The 19,688-nt window shown below is 38.4% G+C and overlaps 5 protein-coding genes across 5 annotated transcripts; all 5 read right to left on the minus strand.

Annotated features, from left to right (window-relative positions):
* Positions 1 to 3,237: 3,237 nt before the first annotated feature.
* On the minus strand, positions 3,238 to 3,904 carry LOC140770280 (mannose-specific lectin-like). The gene has a single exon (XM_073111379.1). It carries the CDS (start codon positions 3,876 to 3,878, stop codon positions 3,363 to 3,365), a length of 516 nt encoding a protein of 171 aa, XP_072967480.1. The 5' UTR covers positions 3,879 to 3,904; the 3' UTR covers positions 3,238 to 3,362.
* Positions 3,905 to 7,451: 3,547 nt separating this feature from the next.
* LOC140771489 (mannose-specific lectin-like) lies at positions 7,452 to 8,142 on the minus strand. Its single transcript, XM_073113067.1, has one exon. It carries the CDS (start codon positions 8,093 to 8,095, stop codon positions 7,592 to 7,594), a length of 504 nt encoding a protein of 167 aa, XP_072969168.1. The 5' UTR covers positions 8,096 to 8,142; the 3' UTR covers positions 7,452 to 7,591.
* A 1,633-nt stretch (positions 8,143 to 9,775) lies between these two features.
* LOC140770189 (ras-related protein Rab11C-like) lies at positions 9,776 to 12,326 on the minus strand. The gene is made up of 3 exons (XM_073111243.1): positions 12,190 to 12,326; positions 11,839 to 12,008; positions 9,776 to 10,582 (listed from the first exon to the last, which is right to left on the minus strand). Exons 2-3 carry the CDS (start codon positions 12,001 to 12,003, stop codon positions 10,097 to 10,099), a joined length of 651 nt encoding a protein of 216 aa, XP_072967344.1. The 5' UTR covers positions 12,004 to 12,008; positions 12,190 to 12,326; the 3' UTR covers positions 9,776 to 10,096.
* A 234-nt stretch (positions 12,327 to 12,560) lies between these two features.
* Positions 12,561 to 13,455, minus strand: LOC140770190 (uncharacterized). The gene is made up of 2 exons (XM_073111244.1): positions 13,068 to 13,455; positions 12,561 to 12,977 (listed from the first exon to the last, which is right to left on the minus strand). The coding sequence occupies exons 1-2, from the start codon at positions 13,411 to 13,413 to the stop codon at positions 12,961 to 12,963; spliced, it is 363 nt and encodes a 120-aa protein (XP_072967345.1). The 5' UTR covers positions 13,414 to 13,455; the 3' UTR covers positions 12,561 to 12,960.
* Positions 13,456 to 16,476: 3,021 nt separating this feature from the next.
* Positions 16,477 to 18,999, minus strand: LOC140770188 (UDP-glycosyltransferase 76B1-like). The gene is made up of 3 exons (XM_073111241.1): positions 18,444 to 18,999; positions 17,057 to 17,656; positions 16,477 to 16,958 (listed from the first exon to the last, which is right to left on the minus strand). The coding sequence occupies exons 1-3, from the start codon at positions 18,901 to 18,903 to the stop codon at positions 16,669 to 16,671; spliced, it is 1,350 nt and encodes a 449-aa protein (XP_072967342.1). The 5' UTR covers positions 18,904 to 18,999; the 3' UTR covers positions 16,477 to 16,668.
* Positions 19,000 to 19,688: the final 689 nt, after the last annotated feature.

Here is a 19,688-nt window from a genome sequence, read left to right on the forward strand (position 1 = left end):
ACACCGCTAGAATTATACTCGATTTTTACAGAGATTTCCTAAATTTTTTTAGGTTATAATTTCCCTCCTAAACTTTGAAAAAATTTTAGTGTCACCCTTCCGTTAGTTTATCGTTAAGGAAATTGTGTGAATCGACTTACGTGGCAGTCATATCAAAATACATTAACTGTGAAATGACCTAGATACCTCTATCGGTGGGAAAGAACTTAATTTCAGTTTGGTCCAATAATAATGGACGAATATACCTTCCCTTATCTTCATCTTCTCTCCCTATCTCCCCTTTATCTTACTCTTTCCTTCCCTCCCTCTCTCTTTCCCAACAATGCTACCCCCCACGATGACGACGGCGCAGGAGGACGACAGTGGTATATGAGCAGGAGGCGACGACCCAGTGGAGCAGCGATCAAGTGCCACAGAGCTTTGCTCTATTCACAGCAGGGACGACCCCTCCCTGTTCTCTCCCTTCCTCCTTTTCGACGATGCTACCACCGACAATGACGGCGACGCATGAGCAAGACAACGACAGTAGGGAGGTAACGACGCGGTGCAGTATCATCCCGATGCCATGGGGCGGCACTCTATTCACTGGCGGTGATCCATTTCAACAACAGTGGTAGCCAAGACTTCTCCTCTGTCACCATGACTTCTCCTTTTGGTTGTGGCCTGGACGCGGGTTGAACTCCTTGATCACAGCCAGGATGCAGGGATCGAAGTCACTGCCAAGACTCTCCTCTCGGTTGTGGCCAGGACGTAGGTTGAACTCCTTGATCGCAGCTAGGATGCGGGGATCAGAGTAGTTGACAACGTCGCATGAGGAGGATGAATAGGAGAGGAATTAGAAGGGGATGGCAAGAGGACAAGGTCTTCGCTGGTGTGGAGGAAGGAGTCGTCATTCTAGAAGGTGGATTTGCGGATCACAGCGAAGAGGGAGGTGGTGAGATCGGTGGAGGATTGGAATCAGGGGTCATCCGGTGCCGGCCTTGCCCTAAAGCTGCTTGAGTTTGTTGTCGACCGGAGCAGTGACGACTTGATCTGAGAAAGAGAGAGAGTAGGAAGCGGACGGTTGGGTTCGCTAAAGGTGAATAGTTGGGCGTTAAAAAAACTATAAGTTAGTTAAGGGTATTTAAGTAACTTTATAATTTTATTTTATTTTGTTGGCTAAATCGATGAGCTTGTTAACTTATTAGAGGTATAGTTAGTCATTACATATTTTTCGTCACCGTTGTTACTCATTTCACTTTACCTCAAAGCTTAGAGGTGATATTGTAACCTAAAAGAATTTAAAGAGTCTCTATAAAAATCAAGTATAATTTAGGAGGTGTCTGCATAATTAGCCCTCGGACAATATTAGATAGCACGCATTGTTTGAGATAAAAATATATGTCCAAATGGGCTGCACATCGATCATGTAGCATCCTAGGACTTCTACATCAATTCCAAAGCATACAGGTTGCAAGCAGGAACTCACCTAATTAAAGTGGATTTAAATAGAGTCAGCAAATATGCTCATTTGATGACACTACAAAATGATCTAATAGATTCGGCCCCACCAAATCGTAATCTCAATAGTTCCAATCTTTCCAATTATTTTGCAAGAAATACTCTTCTTTGTACTCATCCTTTGTTTTCTTCTTCCCTGTCCCCCTTTTTTTTTTTCTTGAGATAAAGCCTGTGAGTCAAGACCTCTATTAATTCCAATGAAATATGTACAAGTTCAATATACCCCAAAAAGGGGGAGATAAAGGGATGGGCTATGAACAAGTCATGCAATTTAGTAATCATTTATAACTTAATAAAAATAAAATATTATAAGAAAGGCCTAAAACGGACACAGATGATTTCAAGACATAATCTAAATGAAGTCGTAAGCTAAAGAGTCTGATGTCCAGCAGCTCTGTTACGACCATTATAAACCCAAACATGCATAACTTTATGTGCTCAAAATCTACTAATCACATAAGCAAGAATCATATAAACTCATATCTAAAAAACTTACGAGAGCTAAACTGAGCAAGCTACGACGAAGAAATTAAAGGAGACCGATTTTGTAGAGCATGACATAACAGAGAAAAAGAAGCTACCTACCAAGGCAACCAAACATTACTCTACACCCAGAGATCTCCTTCGAAATTGTAACTCGTTCTCAGAAATTCTTGGAGCTGATGGAAACGATATCAATACTCTGATTGTACGGCGAAGTAAAGACAAAATAGTAATATATTTTTTCCTTCACTTTTTACTCTAATAAACGTTCTCGTCACTTTCTAGTTGTCGATCAGAATATTGGTTATTGTCGGAATCTCCTATCTTAGTTTCAACTAAAAGTAATAAATACTCTTCTTTGAAGCGAATCTAATTGCAATGTAATCATCTAGCAGAGAATGAACGCAAAGGTTCATCCTGCCAAGCGCATATATACATACATATATAAGCAGTTATATCGTACATTTAATACTATCATGCATGCAAAGACCTTTACATATATAACCGTTGGCTAAACTAAACATTCGTCGTTTAGAGTGACTAAGTCGCTGTTCTATGTACGATCTTCTCTGTTACTTTTAGCATAAGAATTAATTTGATATTTTTTTAAAATATAGAAGGTAAAGTAATTTTGAATATAAGTATAAGATGATAAAATGTATTTAACAGTAAAAAATATTATTATTTTTATTTTTAAATGTATGAGTTGACATGTATTAAAATCAGATATTAAGATCAAATCCTGTTATACTATCTGCTCCTCAATACAATTAACAACGTGTTAATATGTTTGTTGTCAGAAAATCACTATAGATGTGAATCAAATACATTTTGATCAAATGTTAGGATATTGTTGTGGATAAAACAACAAGGCGTGTCTTTTCCTATAGGATGGGAATCTTATTGTACCATATGATACATGATGTTGTTTATTTATTTATAAATAGGCTTCCTCTTTTCTAATTTTTTTAAGAAATAATTTGATTTAGACCATTGAATTATCCATATGCACTTTTAAAACTTTTATTATCCACATGCCCTCCTCTAAATCAAGAAAAATATTTACATATACCTACAAGTGTATATAAAAAACGATGATAGTTTAGTAATACCATAAAAATATTAGGTATGGTATTAATTATAATAGATTTAGGTAGTATTTGGCCATAAATATAAAGGATCTCTAATTTATGGATAGGGGTCCTTATTTTTCAACCAAGTTAACCAACAAATGCTAGTTTTTAGACAAGATAGTTAAGAAATATTGTAGACAAATCTAATTGAGCACAGTACAGAAGATCAATTAGATTAACATACTCGTGCTAAATAGCACTTATTTATAGTCTTTAAACTTCCGCTCATCACAGCATCATTCTAAATTAGGCTACCATGGCGATCTTCCTATTGTTCACTTCTGCTACAGCATCTACATCCACAATAGGAGCAGTTGAGTTCTTAGATATAACAACATCAACAGTCCCTCTAATATTCGTGCCAGTGGACCATAATGCACCTCCGTAGATCACCACATTTCTATCTCTCTGGAGCACAAGGACATAGTTCCCATTACCCCTATTGGTGCCACTAGCCCACCTAGCATTGTTACTGGCATCGTAGACGACGAGATTGCCGTCTCTCTGCATGTCGAGCCGACAGCCGGAGCCGCGGCCAGACGTCTGCGAAGCCCAAATGGGATTGCCATAATCATACAACACTAGATTGCAATCCGTTTGCATGGTGAAGCGGTAGTTTCCCTCCGTGAGGGATTGGCCTGCGTAAAGGCTGCTGCCCGAGTATAGGATGTTGTCGGCCGAGCAAGCTGGTGCAAGGAGGGCGAGGATGGCCGTAAGGATGAGGAGCGAGGAGAGGGAGAGTGGAGTAGTAATAGTTGCCATTGTGTTGTGGCTATGCGAAGTTGCATTGAGAGGCCTTGTATTTATAGAGGGAGGAGAGGAGTTTTTACCTTGGCACGTGCATTAATTGTATAAAGATTTAGGTGGATAGAACTTGGGATGATATTTATTTTATAAACTAATTGGGATTGAGCTAAGCTATGCTACAGCATATTAATATATATCATAAAACTAAATACATATACTAATTTGAACTGAGCTCGATCAAGCTGAGTCTAACTCAGCTCAATTATTATTTCAAGACAAAAAAGAAGAAATCGAGCTCAAGAGCTATCTTTAACAGCACTATATTACCGTCGGTGTTCTTAATTAACTGATAGATGGATGGCTCAATTATTGCAGTGAGTTGTGACCTACTATTCCCGTCAACTACCACACATATGCGACAAACGATGATTTGGATTCAAATTGATGCCGATGTACTAAATATATATATATATAATCAGTTGTAAATTGTCGCAATAATTGAGCAAGAGAGTAGAAAACAAGGCTGTCGTGGCGCCACGTAATATCAATGCATGCAAAATTATCAACGTGCCAATATGTTCTTTGAAATGAAATGTTTGGATATTAATTGTTGTCGATAAACCAATCAATGAACGCCTCTCTCTTCTTATCCTTTGGGAATCTTCTGTACTACGTACATGATACCACGTGTGAGGTAGCATTTTTGAGATAAAATATCCAAATGGACTGCACATCGATCGTATATTATTATTATCCAACAACTTCTACATCAATTCCAAAGCATACATGTTGCAAGAAGAAACTCACGTGACACTACGTGAAATGCCGGCAGTCATAAAATACTACTAAAATTGTATAAATATATGTTGCAATTCCTACGTCAATTCCAAAGCATACATGTTGTAAGAAGGAGCTCACGCGATTAGAGTCGTTAGATATACTCGTATCTCTGATGACACGACCAAATAATCTAAATCGTAATCTGTTTTTCCTTTGTATTCCTCTTCTGTTTTTTATCTTGATCGAAAGGACTGTGAGTCAAAAGCTTTAGTAGTTCCAATGATGAAATTGGTGCAAGTTAATTGTAAACAGTAAGCATGCACAACATTGTGGGCACAAAGGGGAAGCTAGCTGCAGTGACCACCGATGCATATACTAGTTATAAGAGCGGCAAACTCAGGAGGCAATTCGAGAAAGTGAAGTAAAAAGAAACCCGGGATATAGGGGAAAATAAAAATCCACCTATGGTAAATATTTCTTTAATGGAGAAGGCACCAAGATGTTCCTAAATCCTCAAATCATAGTTGAAACTTGAGACCACCAAGGAGGAAATGCGAGGGTCCGGTATTCTTGGAGTATTCGTTTCTTTCAACTAAGATAATCATTACTATAAGAAATTTGATTTATAATAACATTTACTATTTCGACAGTTAAACAAATACACTAATTATGCATTTATTAGTTGTCGGCCCAGCATTTATTATTAGCTGCAGTATAGGTACTGTTTGAGTAACATTTTCTTAAATGCCTCTAATTATGCATTAAAAAATGCTGCTGTTTCTAAATTATACCAACATTTATAAATATCGCAAAATATCTTATATGTCCTTTATAAATTTTGGTATTTTATAAATATCAGTAAAAATAGAAATAACCTATTTACCAGCATTAACAAATGTCGAAGTACCCCAAATAATTTCCGGCATTTTATAAATGCCAGTAAAATTAAAAATATCTATTTATCAGCATTAACAAATGCCGAAGTGCCCCCAAATAATTACTGCCATTTATTAAATATCAAATACTTAAAATAATATATGCAAATGGAGCGAATATTAATCTGGATACGAATCCTACTCAGAAAACAAACCCCCATTTCACTTTTCTCATTACCGCCTCCTCCACAAAAAGCCTTAAAATCCCTAATCTCTCATTCCTCTCCTCCTCTTCTCCATTACTGCCTTCACTACCGCAACTGAGCTCGATCTCTTCTCCTCCCCTTCTCCATCAACGCGAGCTGAGTTCTTCATCGTCTTCCTCCTCCGCTGTGACTCCAGTCGCTGTCCCCCTCACCGTGGTCACCTCTCATGTTTGGGAGCAACATTATTGTTGTTTGGAAGGAGAAATAACCTGGAGTTGCAGTGCTTTCATCGTTGAGGCTACTGTGATTGCGATGGAGTCATATAATGGAGAACTAATGTGAGGTTCACCCTGCCAAGCATATAAAACTCGACCGTGTCATGTTCGACACTCCTATTTAGTCCATCTGGAATTAAAATTGGGTGTCTTAGCGTATATACGTATACGTAGATCCTACTATCAGATGGATAGAATGGATGCTATTTATTGGCAAAACAAGGCAAATAATTAATTAGACACCATTAGTAGGAGTTAGCTAGCCGTCCCCATGCTTCTCTGCACACTCTCGTAGGAATACTTACGTGCTAATTAAATACACATACCAACACAAGTTCAGTACTGCATGAATAGTAGCCAGAAGCCAATAAAAGATACACATTAATCTTCTCCAGTTTAAGTCCTTCGCAAACCATCATCGAGCTCAAACAAAGTCTAGCCAATAAGCCTCATCAGTTTCGGATAAGATTGGTTAGGGAAGATAAACTCATGGAAGATGCTAAATTAGAACGCTTAAGTTGGAATAGAGAAGTTGCTCCTATTCCTCCCCAGCTTCTTGATCTGGCCCACCACAGTGGGAGAGCAAACGGAGAACAGTATAAGAATAAAAAGACAATCCATTATTAATGCATCATCACACAGGAGTTTTCTTAAAAGTTGAACAATAGTTTATGGTCGAAGATGAAGCAGCTAGTAGGAAAGAATACGTTCTCAATGGTAGTACAAGTTAGCTTCAGTTTTGTACTTTGTTCCCTCTTATCTTGTACTTCAAAATGAATTATATATGCTGAAAGATTAAGTACTGCCAATTCCAGTCCAAAAAGATACAAAGAGGAAGTGGACCTCTATAAGCATAGGGTGGTAACTGCTTGTAACATTGTCTTTTTTATGACTTACGAACGTTGATGATAAGCATGCTCGATCTACCAATCACGTAAGCAAGAATCGTGTAATCTCTCACATCTAAAGAACTTACAGAAGCCAAATTGAGCAAGTTACAGCAAGGAAAGTAAAGGAGACTGATTTTGTAGAGTATGGCATCACGTCTGGATTTATGCAACAAGCACAGAGAAAGAGAAGCTACCAAGGCATCCACCTCCTTTGTTGTCGTCAGAATATTGGTTATTCTCGGAACCTCCTATCTTAGTTTCAACTAAAAGTACTAATACTCTTCTTTGAAGCTAATCTAATTGCAATGTAATCATCTAGCAGAGAATTAATGCAAAGGTTCATCCTGCCAAGTGCATATATACATACATATATAAGCTGTTATATCATACCTTTAATACTATCATGCATGCAAAGACCTTTACATATATAACCGTTGGCTTAACAATCGTATTTAGAGAGACCAATCCACTGTTTTATGTACGATGAGCTTAAACTTTTTAAAATATTAAAGATTAAGTCCACCGTTCTCTATCAAAACCTTTAGTTTCTTGAGAAGAGTAGTTACGAAATAATATTTGCAGAAATATCTTTTTAAGCACAATACAGAACGTTAATTAGATTGACGCACTCGCGCTTAATAGCGCTTATTACTCTTAATACATATCCACTCCTCAAAACATCATTCCATGGTGATCTTCCCATTAATTCAGTCCTGCTGCAGCATCTGCAACCACAGCAGGAGCAGTTGAGTTCTTAGATATTATAACAACATCAGCAGTCCCCCTAATATTCGTGCCCGTAGCCCAAATTGCACCCTTAGACGCATAGATCACCGCATTCCTATCATTCTGGAGCACAAGGTAATAGCTCCCCTGACCTATGTTACTGTTACTAGCCCACACAGCTTGGTTATTGCGGTTGTAGATGACGAGGTTGCCGTCGCTCTGCATGTCGAGCCGGCACCCGGTGCCTTTGCCAGACGTCCCGGAAGCCCATACGGCTTTGCCACTGTCGTACAACACTAGATTGCAATCATTCTGAATGATAAAAGTGTAGCTTCCCTGTGTGAGGGATTCGCCTGCAGTAAGGGTGTTGCCCGAGAACAGGACGTTGGAGGCCGAGCAAGGCGGCGCGAGGAGGGTGAGGATGGCCGGAAGGATGAGGAGGGAGGCGAGGGAGAGTGGAGAAGTACTACTGGTTGCCATTGTATATATGGTTGTCGATCGACTTATGCCAATTGCATTGATATCGGGGTACTTAAAAAGCCTTGTATTTATAGAGGGAGGAGAGGAGTTTTTACGTAGGATATGTGCACTTATCGTAAGATTTGGGAGGATAGAACTTGGATGGTATTTCTTGAAGTAGATTAATTGCCGTCTAGCATGTTCTTAAACGAGTAAGCTAGAGGTGGACGCAACTACGTCTACCATGTTCTTAATCCGGTGTGACCTTCCAACAACGTCAATTATTGTATTGAGGTTAATCTCAATGATAAAAAAAGAAAGAAGAAGTAATTGTACTGAGGTTTCAATACCTAGCTCTTAAGCTTTGTAGCTTAAAAGTGAAGAAAGAAAACGTTTGATTGTAAAAATATTTACTTTCTAGCAACTAAATATTTTAAAATTTAGAATTGGAAGAATATGATGGAGAATATTCCACAGATAGGATAAATATACAGGGTTGTCCAAAATATCCATACACTGCTCAATTAATTAATGCAATTAAGAACGTGCCAACATGTTCACTGTCAGATATTAAATCAGGGTAGGTAAATCAAATCCATTTTATAATCTTTAGGATTTTGTTGTGGATAAACCAAAGAGTTTTTACCATAGTTTTAAGTTTCAAAAATACTATAATTTTAGAAGTTATTCCAAAATTACTATACCTTTTGTCAACTTAACACCAGGTGAAAGATTATTATCTCAGGAAGAAAAACCATTCTCGTGATTGAATACAATACTTTTCCATTCATATTTACTAAAATACTTGTTTATCCTATACATAGAGCAACGATTTAGTCTGAGGTTAAACTAATTATTTTTATTGATAAGTATTTTTCTTTCTGATAATCTTATTAAGAATTAAGGCAATAATTCAACTGCAGTGCTGAGATGACAATAAATATAGTACTTCTGAAATAACTTTTGAAACTGTACTAGTTTTGTAATCATCAAGGGCGAGGATAATGCTCAATAAACCAACGTTTAAACGTGGCTCTCTTCTTATCGTTTGGGGATCTTTTATACAACATGACATGATGCCATATATGTTTTTATTTGTAAACAGTAATAAAATGTCCAAGTGGGCAGCAATATGTTAAATCTTGTACATCTATTCCTAAGCATATAGTTTCCAAGAAGGAGCTGGCGTGGATTCGACTGTCCTAATTTTATCCGAAGATTAATTAGAGGAACCCGTATGATTAAAGTAGATACTCATCCAATGACACGCCCAAATAATCCAAAGAGTTAGATCACGCCAAATCTCAATCTTGTTTGCCCATTTCGATAGCTCCAATCTTTCCAATTAACTTACAGGAAAAAGACCCTTCTTTCCTCAAAATCATTTTCAAGGGAAAAGTCCATTGGTACAATGGGTACAAGCTTAATATATAATAGATGCGAAGATTCGGGACCGTCCATAAATAAGCCCCACAACTTAGTAATAATTATCTACAAATTAATAAAAAGAATATGGTAACAAGCTTATCTAACAATCATGTAAGCAAGAATAATATAATCCCTCACATCTAAAGAACTTACAGAAGCCAAATTGAGCATAGAGCTCCTTCAAAATTGAAACCCGTCCTCAAGAATTCTGGGAGCTGATGGAAGCAATGTAAGTACTCTGATATAAAGAGGGTCTAAAGACGAAATAGTAGATTTCCTGACAAAATCGTAGCATGTTGTATAAGAAAAGAGTCTCATTGTAATGTTAGAAATTTTCAAGAATACAAAACAAGTCACCACATTATTTCCAAGTGCTTTGTAACAGTAAAGTGCTTCCCACGAATGACAAGATACAAGTAAAATGAATTCTGCACTATGCAAGTTATCTAATATTCTAAGAATGAAATACTTTTCTTCTTCCTGAATAAGAACTCCCATCCACAGCCTCCAGAATCACACAACAGCACAATAGAAAGTAATCTACACATCATCTAATTTGGTGCAAGATCCCTCATCCCTGTGAAAGGCAATCACCTAAGTAGAGCAGCATGTTCTCCTCGAGTTTCCAGATGAATCAACTACATTGATGGTAGTCCCTTGAAACTGGGTCCCAGTTGTTCCTGCTGCCTCTTGGGCAGCAAGAGCTTTCTTACTCGTTATGTGATAGATCTGGGACAGAATAGTCTGAAATGCCTTCTCAACGTTGACTGATTCCAATGCTGATGTTTCGAGGAAGGAAAGCCCTTCTTTCTCTGCCAATCCTTGAGCCTCATCCTCTGAAACTGATCTTAGATGGTTCAAGTCAGACTTGTTACCAATCATCATGATGACAATGTTGGAGTCTGCATGGTCTCGAAGTTCACGGAGCCACCTCTGAATGTTCTCAAAAGTTTGGCTCTTCGTTATGTCGTAGACGAGAAGAGCTCCCACCGCACCCCTGTAATAAGCACTTGTGATAGCACGGTACCTCTCTTGACCGGCAGTGTCCCATATCTGTGCCTTGATTGTTTTCCCCTCTATCTGTTCAATGATTGCTGAATTAATTGTACACATATTGCAATAGTAGGAAGGCATCAATAACATTTAGACTTTTCTTGACTAGTATGACAAATTAATCTTTTATTGAGTGTACCGAATGTCTCAAGGCACTAATACTGCATACTTCATGTTATGATATATTTATGGCCTTTGTTTCTAGACTATATCTACTACCCACATCATGAAATTCTTTTAAGAGCACACAAGTTTCTCCAATTTCATTATAACTAGCTCAAGGGGAATACATATGTTAGTATAATTGTATCCCAAAAGATTAAAAAAGGTCAAACAATATGCTAAAGAAATGTTGAAACATAAAAGAAAGAGAGAAAAAGAAAGAAAGGAGACAGTGGAAAGCGATTAGAGATTAAGAGAACCAAGATGAATTCTCTGAACTCAAATGATAAAGCCGAAGAAAATAGTATAACCATAATTAACAGAGGAGGAAAGCATGCGGACCATTTGAGATAAAGTTAGTAGAAATCCATCTGATTTCAGAATCACATTTGTTAAATTGGCCATGGAGATTACACCATAGTCAGAGATTCATACAGAAAGCCGAGAAAAATGGTAATAACTATGATTAACAGAGGAGAAAAGCACATGCCACGTAAAACAGACTCACAATCCTCCAAGATCAATAAAAAAGATTACTTTTTGATGAGAGGCCAACAGGATAAAACTAAATAAATATTCTAAGTTTTAAGGGGGGGAAGAATCATGTATCACAATCCTCCTTTTCCTAACTACTCTGAAACCCATTGGACGAGCATGAGTTTGTGGGAATATTATGAAACTCCATACCACAATCAAAACGCATCTCCTTATTCTAGGAATAAATCCTTATACTAAATAGGCCAGTAAGGTTCACGATCAGCTTTATAAAAAGAGAATGCACTAAAAAAGCAAGCATGCTTAACCATTACAAAGACAATGACATTAGCATGTCTACGGCATTCAAATGAAACAAATATAAGGAACCCCAACATTCATTAATACCAAACAATGTTATCAATCAATTTCCCTTTAGAACTATAAACTAAATGCTAAGTGATATCATTAAAGAATATTGAGATCCAACGAAAACAATGGAATACGTCAATTTTTCATCTCCTTCCTGCTTATCTGCACCTAGAGACAAAGACAAAATCTCGAATAACGAGAAACGAAAAAAGACTCATCTTTCGCCCTCATCATAGCAAAGAGGAAGGAGGCAAGAGGATCAAAGGAGAAGAGACCTGAAGAGTTCTGGTGGCGAATTCGACGCCGATGGTGGACTTGGACTCCAGGGAGAACTCATTGCGCGTGAATCTCGAGAGGATGTTCGATTTGCCGACGCCGGAATCACCGATCAACACGATCTTGAACAGGTAGTCGTACTCGTGATCCACCCGGTGAGCCATACCTCCTGAACCAGATCCGATCACCAGCACCAACAACAAATCCGAATTAAACAAACAAACAAACGAACGAAGAATCCAATCCAAGAGATCAAAGACGGAGGAGGAGGATAAAGCGTTGGTTATCGGGAATTCGGAAGATAAAAACCGAGGTTTGAGATGAATAAATGGGAACAAATGGGAACAAACCGTGTGCACGATCTAGAGGAGGGAGGACGAGAATGGCGGGGGTCTAATTACGGGTTGGTATAATGGTGGTTTGACCCGGGAATTTAATTGATTAATTAAATTAGTTTTTATTTGTGTGATTCGTGGCTTTGGTGTTCGTGGTTCAGAGTACGGGTGGAAGTGGAATGGGCTAAACGCGCACGTCGTCATTCCAACGGAATACCAGCTCCGATTCTAATCATTAATTCCCAATCCCGCTCGAGCTCGCTCTATAATCTATACAGAAGAGTATCTAAAAATTAATTATATAACCATTCTTTTAATTTTTTTTAATAAAGAATTAAAAAAAAAATAAAAGAGAGAGGATATATAATTAATGAGAAAAGCACTTTGAGGAAGGATGGATTAATTTGGCACAAATAATTGGGAGAGTCTTAGGTCAATTATTTATTAGTCCTTCGATGGAAGACAGCGCAGCGCGTACACGTCATCCAGAGATTTTGAATTAGAAATTATATGTGAGCTTGAACTAGTCCTGGCGCGCGCCAATTAATTAATGTTGACTACTTCAAGCCAATTCGAGAAGGTTAGTTTGTCTTCGAGTATATATGTTATTTGACCTTCTCCAACTCAACTATAAGACCGCAAGGTTTACGAGTATTTCGTGGAAGCTTCCAACTCAAGCAGTACTTTTACTCAGAAGAAATCAACATCATCAGCTTATTTAAACCTCCATAGAAGCTAGATAATATAACAATAAGATGGACGTCCCTGAACCTTTGTACTCGATCTTCATGGTAAGGTGTAACCTGCAGGAGAATAATCCAAAACTTTAATCCACAAACACTAAGAACATTGATGGAAGAGAAAATTGGCATCATTGACGCGAACAAACTCACCGCCACACTTATAGCCGATGGGTCGTTTGGCAATGTTGCAGCGCTTTGGGATCGTAATCGCAACGGCGGGATTGGTGCCGGCCTTCCTCGCGGCATCCGACAGCATGACGGCGCAGAGGCATCGCGGGCTCTTGCCCAGCTTCTGCACCGCCGAGCAGCATCCAGATGACACCGGGGCGCGAGCATTTTGCGACGCAGCGGCGCATGGAGCCATCCTCAACGCCATTCTGTCTGCAGGAATCCTCCCACATTCGCCAGCTCCGGCGGCCTTCTCCGGCGCAGTGATGCTTGCAAACAGAAGCAGCCCAACAAGGTAGAGACACTTAGTGGTGGTGGTGATCTCCATATGCTAACACTGCAGTGATCTACGAATAAACCATCTCATGGTGTTCATATATATATATATATTGCTGCAGAAGCTATTGAAAGAAAGGTCTCGTAGCACACTACTCATCATAAGCCATTGTAGCTCAATGGAGGCAGCACTACTTCACTCTCGTCCAATTAGACTTTGCCACAATCACCCACCTTGTGGTGCGCGAAGGATCTTTAGTACCTACTTTTATCCATCCACTCCACTTATGGAGAGATGTGCATTAGGGAAGCATCTCGAAAGAACTTGCTTATGGTTCATTTCAAACATAATGTTTTCTTTTTCTATTTTTATGACATCTTTTGAATATATCTCAATACCTATCCAAAGTCAATTTTCATACCCAGTACCAATTCCAACCTCATATTAAGTGCTTAAAAAATAATATATTTTAGAGATAGAATTTAGAATTTTGTAAACTCTGAAATACATAATACTCTAAGTTAATGAATATATGAATATATGAATATCAAATTATCAATACATCTGACTCCATCGAGCCCTCCGAATTGGACCAAATCCAACGAGACCTCTCCATTCCAATCTACCAAACCCAAAGTAGTCTTCTGGCCCAGGACCGGAGTTGCATTGGGACTCACAAGCTCCAAAGTGCAAATTGTGTGATGTATGTAGGTTTTGGGAGCTTGGCTTTGATGGGCCCAGATGAGCTAGCTAGTGGAGATTGCTTGGGGTCTGGCTAATAGTGGCCATCCTCCTCTTACGTAACTATTGATAACTTGGTGGATAGCATCTTGGCATTGCAAGCTAGTAGTTGATATGTATGTAGTCAAGTAAAGAATTGACTTCATTTGTTAGGATGGTTGGTTTGAATATGTCATCATGTATTCATGCGTATGAATACTCAACATTTGTAGAGGCTCCCCCCTAAAATAATTAATACTAAATTGTGAATATTATAATACGTATTAGAATTACTTTTTTTATAGCTTTGCTTTTAAGCCGATCTTTGAATACTGGTAGACATCTTTGCAAAACCGCATTATGAATCCATGTCTATATTAAAGTTTGTGTAATATACTCTAGTTAGTCCACTAATTTCATAGGTATAGTAAATAGGAATATTTAAAGGTAAATGAATACACACACAAAAAATAAGCTCAGTTAGGATAAGAGGCAAACAGAGAGATGAGAGATGAGAGGAGAGGAGAGGAGAAGAGAAAGATGAGGGGGAGTTGTTGAGGTGGCACTGTTGGATATGACAAATAGGAAAAAAAAATTAACTATTAAATAAATATGAAAATACTATTAGAGACAACTCTTGAAAGTTGACGTTAATAATAAAATGAAAAATAGAAGAAGCATAAGGTCTTATTTAAAAAATTTTAAAATAAAAATTAAATTAAATTTTAAAAAAAAACCTCGCCACATATTCACTTTGGCAACAATTCTTGTAACAAAGGGAAATTTGTTACTAACCAATAGATTGTGGAGGAATTCTATTACGAAACGTAACGTGACTAAAGATATGCAACATTATTGAGATCTAACCTCTAATCTCTACTAGATTTCATCTTCTCTTTTAAGTTCAATCTCCAATTTGATTGAAAAACTACTTAATAACAGCTAGATCTAGGGAGACATGCGGACGTCCAAGAGAATATATATGTATATTGTAAATAACACCCTACATTACCATTTATAGTTCTCGTAATAAGGATTCATCAATTTTCAGTCTGTTAAGTTTTATCGAAGATCTTGAAAATTAAAGACAGAAAGATGAAAGATCACCAACCTAGAACAACAAATAAAACTATAACACCATAAATCAGCGAAGCGACCTAGGGGGTGAGGACGGGAGAGATGTGAGCCGTTGAGCCGATCCTCTATGAAGGTGGTGGAGGGGCAATAGGAATAATTTTCTCCTCTATATCAAAGTTGAATAGAGAGCTAAGCAATCACATGTATATATTAACACAATGCAGCTACAATGAGTTAAGCAAATCCCTTAAATCATGGGATTGGGTAGCAAATATAGAATGATCGGATATAATCTGTTAATTTTGATTTATGTAGAATTTGTAATCGAATCATTTTAGCTTCACCACCCCTCAAGTAAATAGGAAACTTCCAGAGCTTAGATAGTAAAATTTGAAATAACCGTTAGATGATAAACCCTTTGTGAAGATATCAACAACCTGATAAATAGTGGAAATGAATAAGACAAGGAGTTGCTTGCAAGCCACACGCTCTTGAACGAAGTGATAATCAATCTCAATATGTTCTGTATGAGGATGAAGCGGAGAGATTGTCAGGCCACATAATAGGTGGGTTTGTAGAACTCACACCTAATTCTCCAAGAAGATTTAGATTAAAATAATCACAAATAGTATTAGCCATCCCTTTATATTCAGATTTTGTATTGGAGCAAGACATTATACGCGGTTTCTTACAACCCTAGGAGATAAGATTGAAGCCTAAGAACATGAAGAAGCCACTCACGAATGACAATCTTCTAGATCACCCACTCAATTAGCATATGAATAAACTTGAAGACAATCAATGGGAAAACACGAAAAAACTAGCCCGTGAGAGATAGTGTGCTTTGGATAACAAGGAATACGTTTAACAGCACACAAGTGCATATGTGTGGGCTGATGCACATGCTGGCACACTTGATTAACAGCAAAAACAATATTTGGTCGGGTGAGAGTAAGATATTGAAGAGCCCCAATGAACTGCGATATAGGGTGACATCTTACAAAGGCTCAACATTGCCTTGAGAATATTTGGATCCGCTAGAGACTGGAGTAGAGACAAGCTACCGATATATTGCTAGTAACTACCAATTTTGAAGAAGTACCCTGAGTCTCAATACCAAAGAAATAGTTTAGTGATCCTAGATCCTGGATAACAAACTCCTCCTGCAAAGAATGCACGAGTGCATCAAGACATGTTTGAGAGGAGCTTGATAAGATGATGTCATCTCCATATGCTCTAATACCTTGAAGAAACACAAGGAATAATTTTCTCCTCTCTATCAAAGTTGAATAGAGAGTCAAGCAATCCCATGTAAATATTAACACAATGCAAGTAGAATTTGTAATAGAATCATTCTGGTTATTAAAAACAAATACATAATCAAATATGTTTGGATACATTCATACTATCGACGAAATCAAGAGTCCAAGAAATAAACATTTCTTGAAATATTCAAACCGACCATCCTAACAAAGGAAGTGAATTCTTTACTTTACTGCATATCAACTCCTAAGTTTGCAATGCCAAGATGCTGTCCGCCAAGTTATCAACAGCCAAGTACGAAGAGCCTCCAGCCATGATGCACTGAGCTGCTTTGGCCTTCAAATCCGCCATCCTCTCTCTCATCTCATCCCCTTCTCTCTCTACGATCAATGTTTTAATTGCCCTCTCGATTCTTCCTCGCTCCACCTTCCCCTCCAACACAATGCCAACCTTCCACACATGGCTCACGTATCTTGCATTCCCCGTTTGGTCCCCGAAGAAGGGCCGGCAAAGCATCGGAACTCCTTCGCAAATTGCTATGACATCTCGAGAGTTTAAATATTTATATTAGAAATATAGTAGATTAAAATTATCGTTATGTCGATTAACTTTAAGCTTTTAGGATTAATCATACCTTCTAATGTCGAGTTCCAGCCACAGTGAGTCCAAAATCCACCGACGGCCGGGTGACTCAGTACTTCCGGTTGTGGCGCCCATGGGACCACCCTTCCCCTGCCGTGCGTCTCCTCCTCGAACCACTTGGGTAGCTCGATCCGGTCTGATCCGTGAACCAGATTCGGTCGAACCACCCAAAGGAAAGGGAGGCCACTATTAGCCAGACCCCAAGCAATCTCCACTAGCTCATTTGGGTCCATAAAAGCCAAGCTCCCAAAACTTACATAGATCACAGACTTTGGAGCTTGTGAGTCTAGCCAAGCCATGCAACTCTGGTCCGGGGCTAGAAGACTACTTTGGGTTTGGGCTTGGGTGGAGAGCTTGTGAAGAGGCCCAATTGGGTAGATCGGAATGGAGAGGTCTCGTTTGATTTGGTCTAGTTCGGAGGACTCGATCGAGTCAAATGTGTTGAGAATGAGACCCGAACTAGTCCTCACTTGCTCCACTCCTCGTGCTAGTAACTCGGCGTACGATTCAAGGCTGGTGGTTATCATTAGACGCGGCAAGTCTTTTACTCGTAAGGGTGGGAGCTCGCTCACGAAGGCATCCAATTGGGATTCTGCACCATAAAACAAATAGTAAGCATATGAAAGCCCAATATGCACATAGGTTTGTGTGGAAATTTGGTTATCTTTCCGAAAAATTTCTAGGGAAAGGAAAAGTTTCCAACATTGGTATTTGAGAAAGAAATTCAAGAGGGAAACTTGGGATTTCGATATCATTGATCCAATTCTCCTATACCTAGGCTATTCTTACTTTACTCTAGTCGAACTAAGCTCAGCTTAAATTCAAAATGGTCATAGATGGCAATTGGTATGGTAAAGTGTTTGCCTATTCGACCAATAATTATAATATAATATATTTTTTTTCATAACTCAACACGTTCTGATCTGCTCAAATCGATATCTCAGGGTTGTAATAGTCACGGCTATAATCAAAATAATTGATGAGTCAAGCTGCAAACAAATATTAAGCTTAGTTGGAGTCTAGCTTGACCCACTTGATCATCACGCTAGCCCTTACTTTCTATTCTATTTCACTCTCACTCCTTTTACCTCTCTTCTCCACCACCTCAAAGGCTCAATCTAACACCACCGTCACCGCCACCAACCTCTCCTCCTGTCATCTCTCTTCTTTCTTTTTTTTTTTTTCTCCTAAAATTTCTAAACTATTAAAAAATAATAAATTAAATCAATCCAAAGAAATTAATGAAAAAATTCACGCAAGATCCATAAGTTTGCACTTTTCAATTTCTACCTATTAAAATTACTGTGGAAACTTTTCTGAGTTACCCAAAGATACCCTGAACAATTAAATTTAATTCTATGTTCAAGATATACACCAACCTTGGATTGGTAGATAACCCTTTTCCAGCAGAAGCGGAAACGCCATAAAAAGGTTGAAGCTTGTAGCATTGCCAGTCCTCAACACCATCGTAGCAACCCCAAGCTTTTTCGCCACGGCCTGTAACGCGTACCAGTGCGCATCGAAGATCACGCAAGCTACAGACTCCTCCTCCGACGATAGCAACTCACCCAAGATGTCTCGGAACGAGGCCTGGCAGCTCTTATTCAGGGCGTGGATATGCGCGACGCCGTCCTTCGTACTACGGACTGTGTCGGATAGGTTATCCGGGACGGGAATAAAGCGGTAGCTCTTGGGATAGTTGTCCGGGTCGGGGGAATTGAAGTGGGTGTGGAAGATAGTAATGGCGAAGCCACGGGAGTGGAGGAGGGAGGCGAGGTGGAACATGGGGTTGATGTGGCCTTGGAATGGAAGGGGGACGAATAGCAATCGGCGGCCCATCACGGATCAGGAGGAGAAACTCGAGACTAGCGACAGAGGTGATGGTCTCTGATGGATGGATGGAGAGGATGATTAGGAAGGACAGATAACAGTTAAGCCTGGCCGTGTTGCCTTATTCGTTTCAATTAAAACAGGGCTCTTGACAGACAATCTTATTATAATATCAAATGTCAGCAGCACATAGTTTAAATATAATAACATATTATATTTCACAAGAGTAGTCAGACTCCAAACTTATTTTCTTCAATTAAAGAAAATGATGGTAGGTGGAAGCAGGTAACATTCTTAAGTCGTATCATAAACGAATCATAAACATAAATATAGTATTAATTCATAACTTATAAGAATATTAAATGGAGTAAATGATTAAATAGATTGCTAATTAAAAGCCTACGTACTCGCCAACAATCACTAGTAGTAGCATGAAAGACCTTGTCTCCGATGCTTGGCTCCAAATATGGAACAAAAAACAAGAGCCCGGTGCACTTCAATGCACCGTGCTCCATATATATTATAATAATAATATAATATATATTATTATATTAGTTATTTTAAATTGTTTAATAGATCATCTTAGCGTTATTATTTTTTATTAAAAAATATATGGTTAGAAAACTCTCATCGAGATCTTTAAAATAAGATTAATATTCAATAATTTTAGAAGTAATTTTAAATTACTAAATTTTTAATTAAACGTATTTCAACGATTCCTTGCGCGATATAGGAAAATCCAAGATAGAGAGGCTCATTTTGAGCTTCGAAATGCACTAATTAAACACTTATGA

Source organism: Typha angustifolia, chromosome 11 (genome assembly GCF_048772165.1).
Source record: "Typha angustifolia cultivar Huaian chromosome 11, ASM4877216v1, whole genome shotgun sequence".
NCBI lineage: Eukaryota > Viridiplantae > Streptophyta > Magnoliopsida > Poales > Typhaceae > Typha > Typha angustifolia.